The sequence below is a fragment of the Neophocaena asiaeorientalis genome, unplaced genomic scaffold (assembly GCF_003031525.2).
Source record: "Neophocaena asiaeorientalis asiaeorientalis breed wild unplaced genomic scaffold, Neophocaena_asiaeorientalis_V1.1 scaffold133, whole genome shotgun sequence".
Lineage (NCBI taxonomy): Eukaryota > Metazoa > Chordata > Mammalia > Artiodactyla > Phocoenidae > Neophocaena > Neophocaena asiaeorientalis.
In genome coordinates this window covers 2,887,678-2,905,461 of record NW_020174429.1, presented here as the reverse complement: position 1 = coordinate 2,905,461, position 17,784 = coordinate 2,887,678, and the positions used below count along the sequence as shown (strand labels likewise).

The following is a 17,784-nucleotide window of genomic DNA, read 5'->3' as shown; positions in this document are numbered from 1 at the left end:
GCAGTGCTGGGAAGCATGGATACAGGAACTCGAAGTTCACAAGTGCCCGAAGGGGCACATGAGCTCATGACTGATGGCTCACAATCCTTCCTTCCCAGCTTCACGTCACCAGCCCGCAAGCTCTGATCTGTGTTTTCATGAAATGTAAATATCTACTCAGTACATTTGTTTCACAAGTATTCTAAATTTTATTAGGAAAAAAATGTTAACACATAAAATTAGAGAGAATAACACAACGAACGCTGTTCTAACCGTCAGCTAGATCAAACAATTAACACTTGACCATATCCGCTCTATGTGTGTATGTATGTATCCAGTTATATTGCTTAGCCATTTTAAAGCATATTGTTTTATCCCTAAATAAATACCTCAGATGCACCTGCAGAAAATAAGGATACTCTCCTTCATAACCATGACTATTATCATAACTAAGAAAACGGATACTAGTTCTCTCACAGCATCTAATACACAACCTATATTAAAATTTCTATAATTGTCCCTCAATCTTTTTTTCAAACGGAATCAAGGTTCACGGTTTATATTTCACTAAGCTCTTCATCTTTTAATCTAGAACAGGAGCCCTTTATTCTTTTCTGTTACTGACTTGTGTTTAAGACACCACCTTACTTATGTCATATCTGGATTTGTCTGATTGCTTCTTCGTGATAACATTTAACTTTTTTCTCTATTCCTTGTGTTTCCTACAAACCAGATGATACAGCTAAACCAAATCATAAGCATTGGAATCAGTGGACTCAGTGAAACAGACTACCCTCCCCTGTGTGGGTGGGCATCCTCCCGTCCATCCACGACGTGAACAGAACAAAAGGTGGAGGAAGGAAGGAGGAATTTGCTCTTTTTTCCTGCCTCACTGCTCAGCTGTAACATCTCGTCTCATCTGCTCTGGCCTGGCTCCCCTGGTTCTCAGGCCTTCACACTCAGACTGAATCACACCACCAGCTTTCCTGGGCCTCCATAATCCATAAGCTTGTGGACAGCAGACCTGAGGGCCTCTCAGCCTCCATGATCACATGTGCCAATCCCTCATAATGAATCTCCATAGATAGATAGGTAGATAGAAAGGTAGATAGATAGATAGAATGGGGAGATAGATTGGGGAGATAGGAGAGATAGATAGATAGATATAGAAGAGAGAGTCAATAGATGATAGATAGATAGAAAGATAGATAGATGATAGATATAGAGATAGATAGATAGATAGCCTTTTGGTTCTGTTTCTCTGGAGAACGCTCACTAAGACATAGATAGACTAACAACCCCCCTAAGTGCGCAAGAGAAACTCCATTAAATTCTTACAATCCAACCACTCATTTTCCATGACCTTACACGTCTTATTTTATCATCTTTTTCATCTCAAAATACTTTTATTACAATTTCATTACAGGCCAATGTTTACAGACTGACTTACACTGAATGCATTTCAGGTAAGCTGTTCCTTAACCACACATGGGAAAGCAGAATAACCACGTGGATGGGCTGCCTCCAAACCCAACTTTTGCCTATAGACTGAAATATCATTAGTGGAATTTAGACACTCATGACCTTTAATTCCAAAGAGCCTGGATATCCTTGATCTTATCTTCTTGAACTTTGACTTTTATTATCACATTTGCAACCGTCTTACTGGGGTCAGCAGCACTGTCACTAAGCACAAAAACTAAATATGAACATTTTTATGCCTAGAACAGAGGCTCACATGGTAGGTGATTAAATATTTACTGTAAGGAAGTAGATTTTAAAATATACATGCTTTATTTATTTTTAAGTTTTATTTTCACAAGAAACAAAGAAAATGAAACGGCTAAAGAAATTATATATAAAGAAATTACATACAAGGAAACTATAGGAATAGCCTCTATACCCTACTGTTGGCTGGTTCAAAAGCTCATGTTATAACATATCGGGTAAGTCCTCCCCCTCGGACCTCTGATAGCCTCCGGCAGTGTCGTAAAATATTCAGTATCACGTGAAATCTCTTGTCAACTTTCAAAGCTGTGAACTCCTTTATGTCAGCTTCCACTACAAAATAATGGCCTGAAAATAAAGATATTAATGCTAATTTTTACTAGGACAACTTTCAAGATGAGTCTTTAATGTATTACATTATGACTATGAATGGCATTAATCACTTTTTCCTATCATTATCCAAGCACAGTGAGAACTGGTATTCTTGCTAAAATAATTATTCTTTAAGCTGAAGTTGCATAATGTTTACTGTAGCATTTCAGAAACGTAGCCCTGCTTATTATATCACTGGCTATCTGCTGGTATCTTCTGAACAATTCACTTTTCAAGACGCCATACGGTAGTGGTTAAGAGAATGAAACGCACAGCAGTTTTATCACTTAACTGAATGACCTTGGGCAAGTAACTTAAGCCTTCTTTGCCTACTCTGAAAAACAGGAATAATAATAGTACACAACTCATAAGGGTGCTGTGAGGACTAAAGCCCTTAGTACACTATCTGGCACCTAGTAAGTGCTATAGTATAAGCATGAACAACTGTTATCATTACTATTCTAATTCTGAAAATATTGGATATCACTCCGTAATAGGCTCTAATGCCGTATTTCTCAGCCTCGGCACTACAGACATTTTAGGCTGATAATTCATTTTGTCAGGGCTGTCTTGCGCATTATAGGGTACTTTAGCAGCATCTCTGGTTTCTGCTCACTAGATGCCAGTAGCACCTCCAACCCCAGCTATAACAACCAAAAATGTCTCCAGAGGTGGCCAAATGTTCCCTGGTGGGAAAACTGCCCCTGATTGAGAACTACCTCTCTAGAGTTAGAAGTTTCTGGAATTAATCTTGTTTCTCATGTTTAGTTGCATTCCAAACAGTTGACATGTACACATATATATATATATACCCTCATTTTACCTTTGGTTTCCTTCGTTTCTTCATCAATAAATCTGTGATAGAGATTTCTGGCCACAGAACTCATAGACTTTTTTGGTTGATGTAAGATCTTATATTTACTAACGACTGCCTTGTTGATTTCTTTAATAACATCATTAATTTGACAATAGGTTAAGCGTGATTTCATGTACCTGTAAAAAAGAAAATGATTAATTTTTCTAACGAATCATCATACACAATTGTTTTCTTTGCAAAACATTTACGTATGATGACTTTATACAGTAGCAAAGCTATTAGTACTCTATATAAAAAATTTTATACCAACTTCCAAATAAATCAGACACATCTCAACTTTTGAAAAATTAGAGACCACAATATATTAGTGCTTATCTTCCCTAGTTATGTCTGGATACATAAATTCCTATTCTCCACCTACAGAATTAACATTACAATTTAAAATAGGCTTTCAAACTCTGATTCAAATAGACTGATTAATTGCAAATAGAAGTTTATTTACATATTTTTAAATGTTTGTGAGCAAGGGAAAGAAACATTTTAATATTAATAAATTATATAACTCATACCACTCTAGTTTCCTGCAAAAATGGATCTGTTCAGAGAGAAAAAGGAAAAAGGAGGAGGAAGAGAGGGAAGAGAAGATGAAGGATGACAAATGTGACAACAAAGATGACCATGCTGATTGAGACGAAGAAGAACTGATGGTGCAGGGGCTGCAAAGGGACAAAAGGGCCCGGAAGTTAAGCTGCACAGCTGGCTGGCAGACGAGAACTACAGGCAGCCTCGACGGACAGCTCACTATTCATTCTGAACTCAAATGCCCTTAAGCATTGTCTCTTTCACTCTAAAGCCCACTCTTCCAATCCAATCTCCCTCCTGCCCGTCCTCCCAATCACCAGGGTCTTAGAATATAAGAATAGGAGACCCTTGATTCTGAGTGGTCTGTACAGACCAAAAACAAAATTTTCATGATCTGCTTCAAGTTTTCCCTTCAACAAATCATGGATTCATTATGTTAAACTCTGTCCTTTGCCTCTATTCAAAGGGGCAGTTTTCTAATCGAAACTTCCTTAAGATAAAATAATATATAAATATGTTTAAAGGAAAATGTTCATATTGACCAAAACCCATTCATTTTCATTATTCCCTTCCTTTCTAGATTCATTTTCACCACTCATTTTTCTAACCACAATTTCCACAGTTGATGCCACAGCACAACGCAATGCAATTCCTTTAAATCATGTGAACTATTTCCTAATATCCTCAAAACAAGTGCCAATGTTTCCCACTTTAATTCCATCTCAGTATTAACTTTTTAAAGATAAATAAAGTCCTATGCTTGGAATACATTCTTCCTTATCCTAATCTTCTAACTTCTCTCATTCGTTAAATAACTCCTTAGTTTAAAAATGAATACTCTAGGGCTTCCCTGGTGGCGCAGTGGTTGGGAGTCTGCCTGCCGATGCAGGGGACGCGGGTTCGTGCCCTGGTCCAGGAGGATCCCACGTGCCGCACAGCGGCTGGGCCCGTGGGCCATGGCCGCTGAGCCTGTGCGTCCGGAGCCTGTGCTCCGCAACGGGAGAGACCACAACAGTGAGAGGCCCGCGTACGGCAAAAAAAAAAATGAATACTCTACCGTGACTATTCTAATATCCTCCCCTCAAGGAAGCATTTTCTGAAGACCCTTCTATTCCAATGTTCTCACAGCCATTTGTTCTTCCCTTTAGCTCAGCCGACGAGCAACAATAACAACGACAATTTAAAAAACCGAATAGCATCAAACAGAATTTTAGCAACAATAAAGCTGTCAATAAAGGAAAGGACCAAGTGACCAAATCAAACAAACCAAAAAACTAAAGAGAATTGTCAGCCTCATTCCTAGTCTCAGAACAGTGAAACTTTCAGATACTTTTCAAGTGGCTGCTATGCATATGAAGAGATGGTCAACATCCTACGTCATCAGGAAACTGAAAAGTAAAGCAATCAGGTACATTATACTTACTAGAATAGCTAATAGAAAAAACTGACAAAACTAAATGCAGGTGAGTGTGGGGAACAACAGGAACTCTCATTCTGCTGGGAATGCAAAATGGTACAGCCACAATGGGAGACAGTTTGACAGCTTCTTACAAAGCTGAACAGTTTTACCACAGGATCCAGCCGTCATACTCCTAGGTGTTGACCCAAGTGAGCTGAAAACATGGCCACACAAAAACCTGCACGTGAATGTTCACAGCAGCTTTAGTCATAATTGCCCCAAACTGGAAGTAACCAAAATGTTGTTCAACAGATGAGTGAATAAACAAACTGTGCTACATCTACACCATGTAATATTAGTCAGTGATAAAAAGAAATGAGCTATCAGGCCATGAAAAGACATGAGGGGAACCTTAAATGCATATTACTAAGGCTACAGTGTATGACTCCAACTATATGACACCCAGGAAAAGGGAAACTATAGAGACAGTAAAAAGATCAGTGGCTGACAGAGGCTCAGCGGGGAGAGATGAAAGGGTGGCATACAGGGTACTTTTAGGGCAGTGAAACTATTCTTATCATGATGGACACATGACATTACGCATTTGTCAAAATCCATAGACTGTACAACACAAAGAGTGAACCCCAATATAAACTACAGACTTTAGTTAATATCTAGTTAATAGTATCTAGACTGGTTTATCAATGGTAACATATGTACCACACTAATGCGAGATGTTAGTAATAGGGGAAACTGTTTTCAGGTATGAGAACAATGTACTATCTGCTCAATTTTTCTATAAACCTAAAACTGTTCTAACAAATAAAGTCTATTAATTAAAAAACAAACAACAAAATCAAGATGGACAACTCTCAGACAAGTAAAATAATCATGCCCTTTGCCCCAGGGATTCTCCTCCTAGGACACTATCTCAAGGAAATAAGGAATTATAAAATAGACTTGTCCAAAAGAAACTTCATTGTACCATTCTTCATAACAATGCAGTCAACCCAAATACTTAATAAGGTCATGCTTAAATAACTTATAGAGTAGCCACACAATAAAATATTATATAACTATTAAAATCCAAGTTTTCCATGATAGTTAGTGATGGAAAAATGCTCATGATAAAAAAAAGTAAGTAAACTATATTCACAGAATAACTACGTTGTTGTAATGACAATCAGAAACAACTTGTTATGTAGGTGAAGTTAAAATACAGAAGGAAATACTCTCTCTTGTCTGAGTGGTGGAATTACAGATGAGTTATCTTCTAACAACAAACATTTTCTAACAACGTGCATTATTTGTATAAGAAAGTAAAACGAAATGTAATAATATAAAGCCAGAAGTTAAGTAAAGCCCTGGAATTATGAGAGTTTAAAAACACGATTTCCATAATTGGTTCCCCATGTCATCTGTGAAGAGCAAAGGAGCTCTCTCTCAGGGGGGGCATCTTGTCTTATTCACCCTGTATTCTTTTCCTCAGCACAGACTCAAACAAGTGTGTGGCATAAATTAATGGACAAATGGAAACCAAACAAACACAGCACTCTCTGTTCTAATTCTCAAACCTATACAACACACTCACTTTCCTTAAAATTGCAGCAAAACTGAAGCTACTTCCGAAATGTAACTGGATAAATCTGTATCATAAAATGACCCTGAGAGGACTCAACAACAAATTGATCCATCTCTAGATCTCTCTATGAAAAGGTTTTACAACTAAACAAAAAACATAGTTTTTTTTTTTTTTTTTGCGGTACGCGGGCCTCTCACTGTGTGGCCTCTCCCATTGTGGAGCACAGGCTCCGGACGCGCAGGCTCAGTGGCCATGGCTCATGGGCCCAGCCACTCCGTGGCATGTGGGATCTTCCCGGACCGGGGCACGAACCCGTGTCCCCTGCATCGGCAGGCAGACTCTCAACCACTGCGCCACCAGGGAATCCCAAAAAACATAGTTTTAAACATCTTCAACAAAAGATTTCCTGCATTTTCACAGTACAATGTAAAACTATTTTAGAAAAGATCGATGTTGGAACACAGCATGTTACAATTAATATAATCAAGGCTTATACTTATCAACATGTATGTTGATTATTAAAGAGTTGAATTTATCTTAAAATTTATCTTAAATACTTACGCAGGAATGCCATTAAACTCATCAGAAGTTACAAATGGCATTTCTTTAACATGTTTTTGTTCTTTGGAGGGCTTCTTTGTGGGTGCAGCTTCTTCAACTTTGATGGGTTCTTCAGGGTCAAGGTCTGATCCATTAACACTACAAAATAGAGATGCACAGATGTACAGGTAATCGTCAGAATTCTGCAGCATACCAGAAAGTTTTGCAACTGAAAATGATCAGTATCAAACACATGATTCATCTTGTTATAAGTTTATAGCCCACCTTTTTTTTTCTATCCCTACCCCTAATGCTCATGAAGATCTGAATAGTGAGAATGTTAAAAAAGCAAGTCCCTAAATCTTCAGTAATATAATTGTTGTTTACACACTCAAAACATGGTGTAAGTAGAACACGCGCCAAACATCTTCATCAGTTACCCCACTGGTTCCTCAAAGTCAATGTGCGTAAAGTTGAATTTAACTTCTAAATGGCTTTTCTTCCTGACTTCCCTATTTCTGGACATGGAAACATCGATCACCTTATATTTCTATCTTTCTAATTTATCCCATTGGTTGCTAGTACAGTAGTCCCCTACATACAGATGAGTTTCGTTTCAAGAGTGCGTTCGTAAGTCCAATTTGTTCCTAAGTCCAACAAGTTAGCCTAGGTATCCAACTAACACAATCAGCTATGTAGTACTGGGCTGTAATAGGTTTATATACTTTTCACACAAATAATACCTAAAAAACACACACAAAAAATAAAGAACACATTTTTAATCTTACAGGACAGTACCTTGAAAAGTACAGTCGTACAAACAGCTGGCGCTTCTTAGCAGTACCAGCTGTATCACCGCTGCTTTTACTCGTTTCTGGATATCCCGGGCTTGAAATAAAGATACTGTACTACTGTACTCTATACAATACTGTACAGCAAAGTACACAAAAGCACAACCACTTGTAGAGGACGCACGCATGTGACAATGCACACATGTGGCAATGTACGCCAGACACATGAACTAACTAACATGATTGGACATGCGAAAGCATGTTCACATCTTTGAAAGTTTGCAACTTGAAGGTTCGTAAGTAAGGACTTACTATATCAATCCTGCCTGCTACAGACTCATTTTAGTTGCCAGCAATTAGCATGGATCACCCTTGGCTCAGTCCTGCCCAATTTCTGGAGTCAATGAGAAGCCCGATATAGCTCCTACCCACAAGCAAATAGAGTCTACAAGTAGGCTGTATCTTCTAGGTTGTTTAACTGCCAAGGAAGGAATGGAGCCCTGTTGCCAGCAGCAAGTCAAGCGATAAATGGAGATGGAGTACAGGAAAGAGAAGATCCAACCCAGGAGCAAGGGAAGGGAATCCCAGGAAAGACAGGGAGGTGAGATCCCAAGATGACAGCTGAGTACCAGACACAGAGGGCCACCAGGCCTGACTGAGGTGGTGTGATGAGGATACGACCGCGTGGTGGGTTGTCAAGATGAAGATGCCCGATGTTATGGCAGCATGATCCTTACATGAATCCTAACCTGAGACTCCATGGTAAGCCTGGCTGATTCTTACCTGTACTTGCTTATCTTTAGGCCCTGCTGTGTGTATCAACTGAAAATAACCATTTCTACCTATAGAAAGGTTCTGCTGTGGCCTGGCCCTAAAAGCTGACGCTAGGCCATAGTGAGTTTAGAATAAAATTCCTCCTATTCCTCGGGCCATATTCCTGCTGGGTAGCCAATGTCCAGCCCAACAACCCTGGCAGATATCCTATGATGACCTCTGTTCCTAGCATTTATTAATGACCTTGCCCACTAATTTTCTCTTCTTGGAGTGAAATTCCAAGGTACCCTGACATACAAGGGACTCTGTGGAGCTTATCTGTTCCTGCAGCAACATGGCTCTTTTCCTACACAGCAAGGTTCGTGCCTCCCTTTCAGTTTTCAAACTTAAGCAGTATGCTGTTTGTGGAAACACATACGCAAAACTGTGATTATCATAAACTCCAGGATGATTACCTCTTTGATAGAGGGAGGGTCTGCAATAGAAAAAGTGCTGTAGGTACTGGAGGGTCCTATTTCTTAATCTGACTGGTGGATACGCTGATGTTTATCATGTTTCTTTGATTTACACTAATTACTTTAATTTACACTAATTACTTTAATTACTTTTCTGTATATATGATACATTCGAAAGTTAAAAAGTTAAGTTAGCCATGGAATGTTTTTACATACTTGGAGCCCCCCTTTAGAAATACAATTTTGTAAATCAACTATATTTCAATAAAGTTAAAGAAAAAAAGAAATACAATTCTGGGCAGAGGACTGGAGAGATGGGAGTGGAGGAATACTGGAAAGACAAAACACAGGAGCTCCCCAATCATGAAGACAAAAGATGACGGAAGATCTCGTGGAGCCAGACAATCAGAGGGAGGGCAGGGACAGACAAAATCCCGCAGAGGCCGAATGGACGGCTGGGGCTACGAGACAGAGAGACAGGTTGAAGATGCCAAGTTCCTGTCTAGGTGATGGGTGGGTAACAAGGAGACAGTTTAGTCTTAGACACACAAAGCTGGAGGAGAGAACAGCTCATTCATGAGATTCCCAGCAAGCGATTAAAACAGAACTAGATGCCATGTCAAGGCCAGAGTTGGACATTTGAGAGCATCAATAATGGTGTTAAGTTTAAGCGTGAGTAAAACAGAGCTTTAGGACACACTTGTAATTTAAAAGAGGGCAGAGAAAAAGGAGGCAGCCTAGTCGAAGATGTAGGATGACAACTAAGAAAGCACAGTGGCAGTACAAATAACAGAATTTCAAAAAGATGGGCAGCAAAATAAAATGTGAGAAGAATCAGGGCAGAAGAGGTATTTTTTACCTCTTTGTGACCTTCAAGCAATCATTTTCATAAGTATGGTAGTAATTAACAGCCAAAGCTAGGTTTTAGGGGCTTCAGGAAAAGGGCAGGCACGAACATACCCTGGCAGTGAACAGACAGAGGTAGGACAGTATTTTGAGGGTAAAAACAGAGCTAAGTTTTTGTTCCTTGAGCTGTTTTTAAGGTGGGAAGCTCATTAAATTTAGTTTTACCCTAAGGCAGTGGTTCTCAAGGGTCAGGGGAAATTCTGCCCCGCAGAAGACATATGGCAATGTCTGGCAACATTTTTCATTGTCACAACTGGGTGGAGGGGTGGAGGTGGGAGGGGATACAGGAGGCTACTGATATTTAGTTGGAAGAGGGCAGGGATGCTACTAAACATGCTATTTTCACAAAAAAGAATTATCTGACCTAAAATGCCAATAGAGCCAAGGTTGACAAACTCTGCTCTAAGGGAAAGAAATGAGAAAAAGTAGAAAAAGACAGTCTAGAGGAGATTTACCCTTGGGAAAGAGGGGGGACATATTTCCCAGAGACTGTGGGATAAGAAAACTGGTAAAGATGGGGGAAAGATTATTTCTTGTATAAGTAACAAAACAAAACAAAACCAAACCCTGGATAATCACTAACAAAATTGCAAGTATATAGAAAAGCAAAAAGATTTGAAGTGTTCGTTTTAATAGTTTGATAAAACCAGATAGTAAAAATAATTATAAACATACTTACAAGTTCTGGGTTACTGTTACTTGAGGCAAATGGGGAGGAATGTTTTCTTTCAGATGTTCCACATCTTTATAATCTTCTTCAAGACATTCAAAGAGTTCCTAAAATAAGAAAAGAAAAAGCTCACAAATAAGCATCTGTCCTGCCTATGTGTGCTTTAACATGTTAGATAGAACGTGAAAGGGGCTTCCCTGGTGGTCCAGTGGTAAAGACTCTGCACTCCCAATGTAGGGGGCCCAGATGCGATCCCTGGTCAGGGAACTAGATCCCGCATGCCGCAACTAAGAGCCCGCATGCCGCAACTAAGAGCCCGCATGCCGCAACAAAGATCCCGCATGAGGCAACGAAGATCCTGCAGGCTGCAACTAAGACCCAGCGCAGCCAAATTAATTAATTAATTAATTTTTCAAAAAAAGAGCATGAAAGACTATGTACCACAATCACAATGATTCTGAGTATTCAAAACGCAGAGCGGTGAAAAAGCATTGAATACAGCAATATTTAAAAAGAGCCCTTTGGTTCTCGAGCTGATTTTGGATGGCGATATATTATTTTTCTCTACTGGATTTTTTCAGAGGACAATTGTTAGAATAACATTACAACAGGCAGGGTTGACATTCATGTCTTTCTAAAATACTTTAACCTTGGGAAGCAACTGAAAAGTATATGAAAGATTTATGTTTCTCATTCTGGTAAAGTGCTTTTGTTGACTTAGCAAATGTTCCCCAGCACCGGAGTGATAATGCATTCCCAGAATGCAACGATGAGATACTGCTTGGAACGGCTTTCATATATTCCAGCTTAATGAAAATTCCTACTTGATCATAACCACTTTCATTTTGTGTTGTCTTTATTTAACTTTCTCTAGAACTTGAGGTTATGAACTCACGCAAATTTAATAAGAAAAATACTCTGTACCTTCAGATTCCCGTCATCTGATTTTCAATCATAATGTAAACAAAAATTCCAAATAGTCTTTAATCCTGAGCTGAACATTCTCGAAACCCACACCTAACCGTGGGCATTCTTGGGCAGCGTAGAAGTGAAACCATTATTGGTTTCTGTTTTGAACTTGTATAACATCTTTCTTTTAAAGAGATGAATGATGTTCAGAGATACTAATTTCATTTCAACTGATAGTAGGATAGGCACAATCATGCCCAGTCCCAGAGCTGAAAAATCTTTACAGACATTGAAGATTGTAAGACTTAAAAAGGACCAGAGAGGCCACCTTGACCATATCAATGGCTCTAAGAGCATGAGGTAATTATGGTACAGATTGAATATTTTCCCATCCCATCAGAAAGTACACTAGCACTTTGATTAGGTGAAGGCTTATTTAGAATAAAACGTGTGTGTGAATGAGGCTCAAGTTTTTCTTTGCTTAAGAATCCTTATACTATATTCTATAGAAATAGAGAAATGCAGAATAGAAGGGACCCAAGAAATAGTTCAGTATGACCCATTACTTTTCAAATGAGGACACTGAAGCCCCAAGAGGAAAAATGACCTTCTCAGGGTGGCAGAAGGTGCTTCGGGGAGCCAGGGTGAGAATCCACATCTCCAAACCCCAGGGCAGGCATTCCTCCTACACCACACTCCCAGGAGATCATTTATTTAAATTAAACCTACCAAGAATTATTTAGGAGAGACTTCTCTGGTGGCGCAGTGGTTGAGAATCTGCCTGCCAATGCAGGGGACATGGGTTCAATTTCTGGTCTGGGAAGATCCCACATGCCACGGAGCAACTAAGCCCATGCGCTATAACTACTGAGCCCACGCGTCGCAACTACTAAAGTCCGCATGCTCTAGGACCTGCGTGCCGCAACTAATGAGTGCTCGTGCTGCAACTACTGAAGCCCGCACGCCTAGAGCCTGTGCTCCACAACAAGAGAAGCCACCGCAATGAGAAGCCTGCGCACTGCAAGGAAGAGTAGCCCCTGCTTGCCGCAACTAGACAAAGCCCACACACCACAACAAAGACCGAACACAGCCAAAAAAAAAAAAAAAAAAATTATTTAGGAAATATTCCTTTTTAGTAAGTAGACTGGCTACCAGCATGGAGGAAGAAACACATCTGGAACTCTGGAGTCCTTTATACTGGGAAAATAAAATGCAAATGGCACTTTTTACCGTTAATAATAACTTACAAAGCTAAGGACATTATAAACTTAAAGAATCCTTAAGAATTCCCTGGTGATTAGGGAGTCTGTATCTATTGCCTTATTATTTTGTTTTTTTCACTAGAAAACCATTACCTTGAGTGAACTGTTGGTTTGTTCTTGATACTGAATTTCCAATTCCAATTTATTTAGAAGTTCATTTACTACAATGATCTCATCTCCTATTTTATTTAATATAGTCTTCAAGGTAGGTTCTTGCCCTATTAATAAACAAAGATAAAATGGAAAATAAAATGTATAGAAAAGCAAAAAACATACATGTATCCAACTGAACTCTTGGGACAGAGCTCTGCCTTAAAGAGACACTGAGGGTTGAGAAAGAACTATTGTTTCAGCCCCTAGGAACTGTCTCTATGGATAATCTTAAGAACTCATTTCTAAGTAATATGAAAAAAAAGGAAGGGAGAGATAATTACACTGTTTCCCCTGAATCTTTTGCTTCTGGAGAACTGTTCCACTAATAAAACACTTAGAAATGCTAGATAAAATACATACCCCTTTACATGCATAGTTGAGTTCTTATGAGAAAAAGGCAAATCACCAAGGGCTTCCACAAGAGCGAACCACAGACCAGGCCGTACGTGTCAGCTGATGCTGCAGCCGCCCTAATGGTGGTGGGGCGGGGGACGAGGTACAGAGGAATGCTGGAGAGAGGAGGCTGTCACTCTCAGCAACCTAATATATTTGGTTTTAATGGGGATAAGAGCCAAGGCTTTGGGACTTCAAAGCACGGGATGCTGAAAGTGAGAATCCCTAACGAGGCCAGGATCCCTCTTCATGGGCTATATCTTCAGTGAATGTGTAAACCTGAAAAATTCTAATCACTGGCCAGGAAGATAAGCTTATGTTTGGACTGGCCTGCAAGAATGGGTGGGAGGCGACGGAGAGTAGCCTGCTCTCAAATTCCCAACCCCACCTCCTAATCCCTCTCTCTAGCTTCCTAGATACGAGGATGGGAAAACCAGAGTCCCCTCCGCCCTAGAAATAAGAGAAGTAGTAAAAAAAAGAATTTTTAAGGGCAGATCAAAAGCACAAAAAGGAAAACTATCCTCACAATCAAATCTTTCCATCTTCACTTCTAGCAACCAAATCATGAAATACACATAACTGAAAACATCCTGTGACCACATCTATAGATTACGGATGCAGTAGAGTGAAATGGCTAAAGCCTCCAGGCCTGAAGTCAGAGACGCCAGTACCTGCCCTCACAGGGTTACTGAGAAGTAGGAAAGTACATATAAGATGGGTGAGCACTGTGCTTGGAACCTAGTAAAGCACTCAGTAAAGGCAAACTATTATTAATCGATGTAATCTAATAAAGCAATGCAAATTGCATTTGACAGTAGGTTCGTAACAACTAAAAGAAATTAACAAGTAAATTAGAGTATTGATGTCTCTGCTGAGATTAATTGCAGGGGGTAAAACAACTAGTTGGATATACTGGTATCTCAAATAACTTTGTCACCTAAATTTTAGGGCCTTGTTTGCTGATTTGTAGTAAAATAAATTCACTACTTTTGATAGTAGTGATCTAGTAAATTACAGCAGCCAAAGTGGCAAACAAATTACTAGGCTTTCCTAAATAGGCCATGGAACCAAACAGACAAATTGTTCTCCCCACGTACAAATGATGGTTACCCAGTGTGTAGTTATCTAACAGGTCAGACTGCTTCATCCAAGCTTCATGCTTTGATGGGGTCATTTGAATTCAAGGTTTGATCGTTAACAGATCTCTAAATTATATTTTTCCAATAGTAATCATGCCCTCAGAAAGAGAATCTAAAGAAGACTACTTATTAAAAACCTAAATGTCCTTTTTCAGATTATTCAATAAAAGTGGCATAGAAGTAGACAAGTACTACACTGGGAATCGGGACACAAAACCTGTAGTTCCAACTGACTGTCCATAAGCTGGGGGACCGGGGCAAGTCACCTGACTTCTGAGCCTCAGTTTCCTCATGTGCGAGACCAGGGGGCTTGAGAATATGAACCCACAGTCCCTTCAGCTTTAACTTTCTACAGAATATGTCAGCCACCAACTGTAAAATGGATGAGGCTCTTTATTAGTGGTTCCCAACAAGAGATGGAGAATATCAAAGTCTCAGAAGGACATGTATAATTTGAAAGGACATTCCAACAGTATAATTTCATATTTGAATTTTTTTAAATTATTAATTCATAATACAAACTACAATAAAAGTTCAACAGGATCTTCCCAGCAGATGGAATTCCACCTATCAATAAATCTTTAGCTTTCCTACATATGGCTAGAAAGTACATCATTTTTGTAAACAATATTTTTCCAGACTTCACAAGGATCTCCTACTTCTCTGCACTTCCATTGCATCATCCACTTTCAGCACTTCAAAATATCTTGGAAGATGGTTACAATTTACAAGTTTCTGGATGTTTAAAAAATTAACTTCATTTTCAATTAGTTGTTTCCTAGTGATATATATTGATCAGCTTCCTCCAAAGCAGTCTGCAAGATGGGTTATGGGCTACTTCTATCTCTGTGGATCTTTTCCACTTCTGGTTTTTTCCTTGTCTTTTAGTATCTCTACTTAGATCTAGAACTAGGAACATTAAATAACCCTCAAATCTTACTATTCTGCCTTGTGTGTCTCAGAAAAACATAAGTAAATAAATATAATTAATAGCTAGTTCATTGTTCAATGTAACTTACATTTTAGTATCCTCTGCAATATTCAAAATACTGAGGGCAGACTGTTTTAAGAATCACCATTCAAAACTTAAAATTACCTTTCTAAGATACATTCACTTAACCAGGCATAAGATATCAAAGTGGGACAATAATCATAATGCATTTTGTATGTACAAAGTCAGTAGAATCTGTTTTACTTACCACAATTTCTTAATGACAGAGTTTTTTTAATATTGCCAATCTTTTCATTAATATGAGAGCATAACTGTTCCAGATCTGAGGAGGCCATCCTTTAAGCCTCTGAAGAAAAAGATATACATTTATAAAAAAAGGGAAGCCAGACAAATTTATATTCACTTTCAAAATTCAAGAATGGTAAATACCCAGTAAGTCACATCTCCCTGAAAAGAAAGTACAAAAACTCAAGAGAAATATCTTTCAATTCCACAAAATTCAGTTTCTGTCCAAAGTCCAGCACTGACTTGTCTTAGAACTTTCTGTAGTTAATGCATCCCAAACCAGGGTACAGGGGATAAGCCTGTGTCATTTCCTCATAGATTTAAGGGGACAGATGCCTTTACTTACACATAAAAACAACATTGGTATTTTCTTTGAAAACTCAAAGACCCAAGAATTTTAAGGAAAAACACTAAGTTCAAAGAAACGGGTCCAGGTAAGCATTTCTCCCATGCTGTTGGGTTTGGGGCTTTACTATTTGGGGTCGGTAAGGAGGTGGAGGGAAGGGAGTAAAGAAAACAGGTGCTATTCACTCCGAGGGTTGGTGAGGTCTAAAGCATCCACCCCAGCTAACCGGGCGAAGCAAAGTCAAGCCTCTCTTCCGCCCTACGCGGCACCGCCCCGAGCCCCTCACCCCGCCCAAGCAATGCCTTCCGCCCGCTTCTGAAGTAGGGATCCTCAACACCAGACTCCAACCTTATGCGGACCCAGGAGCAAAGGGCCCACTCAGCGCGGTCGCGAGGCGAGAAGACCCCTCCAGTCTCCACCGGAAGCCCAGGATGGCGAGACCCGGCTCCGGGAGCGAAATTCAAACTGCCCGCTGGGTCTTGGTACCGCGCAAGCGCACATCAGCGCTCGCGGAACACTGCTTAGGGGCCTCATGCGTTTCCAGGTTTACCCAGGGCCGCAGCTGAGCGGGGCCAGGGGCGGGGCAGTGGTGCGGGGCCGGACCGGGGAAAAGGCGGGGCTGGGTTGGCTCGGGCGCGAAAGGCTGCCGGGACAAATGCCCCTCCTACTCCGTGCCGTAACGGGTGATTTCAGTCGGTCACCCAATCCTGACAGTCCAGCAGCCAGGGCCAAGCGCTCGGGGGATCAAATCGCGAGCTTAAACTGGGTCTCCAAGTTGGCTACACATTAGAATCACCAGGGCAGCTTTTACAAATTCCAGTGTCTAAGCCGTACCTCAAATCAGTGAATTCAGACACTCTGTAAGTGTTGATTTGTTTGAATTAGAATCCAAACAATAATTTGCACATTGTTATTTGGTTGATACATTTCTTAAATCTCTTTTAATTGCAACAGGGCTACTTATTTAGGGCTAAATTCTTTTAGCAGGAACAAAGCCTTTCATTGTAGGACTAAATGTAAGGCTTAAAATGTCAACATTCTATGAAAAGTAACATAATAACAGAAATTCACCCTGCAGCACCAAGGACAAACATTATCAGACTACTTCCCATGAGAAAATAAACAAGAAGAAGAGAGCGTAAAGGCACTGAATAAAAGATGAGAGGGGGGAAATGTGGAAAAAAACCAGAAATGAGCAGTTGGATCACTGCCTACTTCTTATTTCCTTCTGGGACTGGTTTACTTGACAGGACTTCTTCAGTTGCAATGACAGAAACTCTATCCAAACTGACTTAAGCAAGGAAAAAGACTTTATATGGTGTATAAAACTGTAAAGTGTGTGTGTGTGTGTATGTGTGTGTGTGTGTGTTCAGTTACAGCTGAACCCAGGTACTCAAGAATACTATTAGGAAGCCATCTCCATCTCTCAGTTATGCGTTCCTCCCTGTTGGTTCCATTCTCAGGCGGCCTTTTCCCTATGGTGACCTCTGGTACCTCCAGACTTATACCTCAATGGGTTAGCAGTTCTTGCTTTCCTAAGAGATCTAGCAAAAACCCTAGGATGGAATCTCAACAGCCTGACTTGGGTCATCTGCCCACTCTGAATCAATTAGTCTAATTTGGAGGGGTGAAATGGTCTGATTCGCTAGGTAGCCTGGAGCTGGAAGCCAGGACAGCCCCACCCAAAACACAAAGTCTGAGAGTAGGACACAGGTAGTTTCTCAGGAAAATCTAGCTGCTTTTATGAGAC

The 17,784-nt window shown here is 40.0% G+C and overlaps 1 protein-coding gene across 1 annotated transcript; it reads right to left on the bottom strand.

Moving 5' to 3' along the window:
- Nucleotides 1–1,289: 1,289 nt before the first annotated feature.
- Nucleotides 1,290–16,572, bottom strand: SKA1 (spindle and kinetochore associated complex subunit 1). The gene is made up of 7 exons (XM_024756810.1): nt 16,383–16,572; nt 15,651–15,749; nt 12,860–12,984; nt 10,605–10,702; nt 7,021–7,158; nt 2,903–3,072; nt 1,290–2,055 (listed from the first exon to the last, which is right to left on the bottom strand). The coding sequence occupies exons 2-7, from the start codon at nt 15,736–15,738 to the stop codon at nt 1,907–1,909; spliced, it is 768 nt and encodes a 255-aa protein (XP_024612578.1). The 5' UTR covers nt 15,739–15,749; nt 16,383–16,572; the 3' UTR covers nt 1,290–1,906.
- Nucleotides 16,573–17,784: the final 1,212 nt, after the last annotated feature.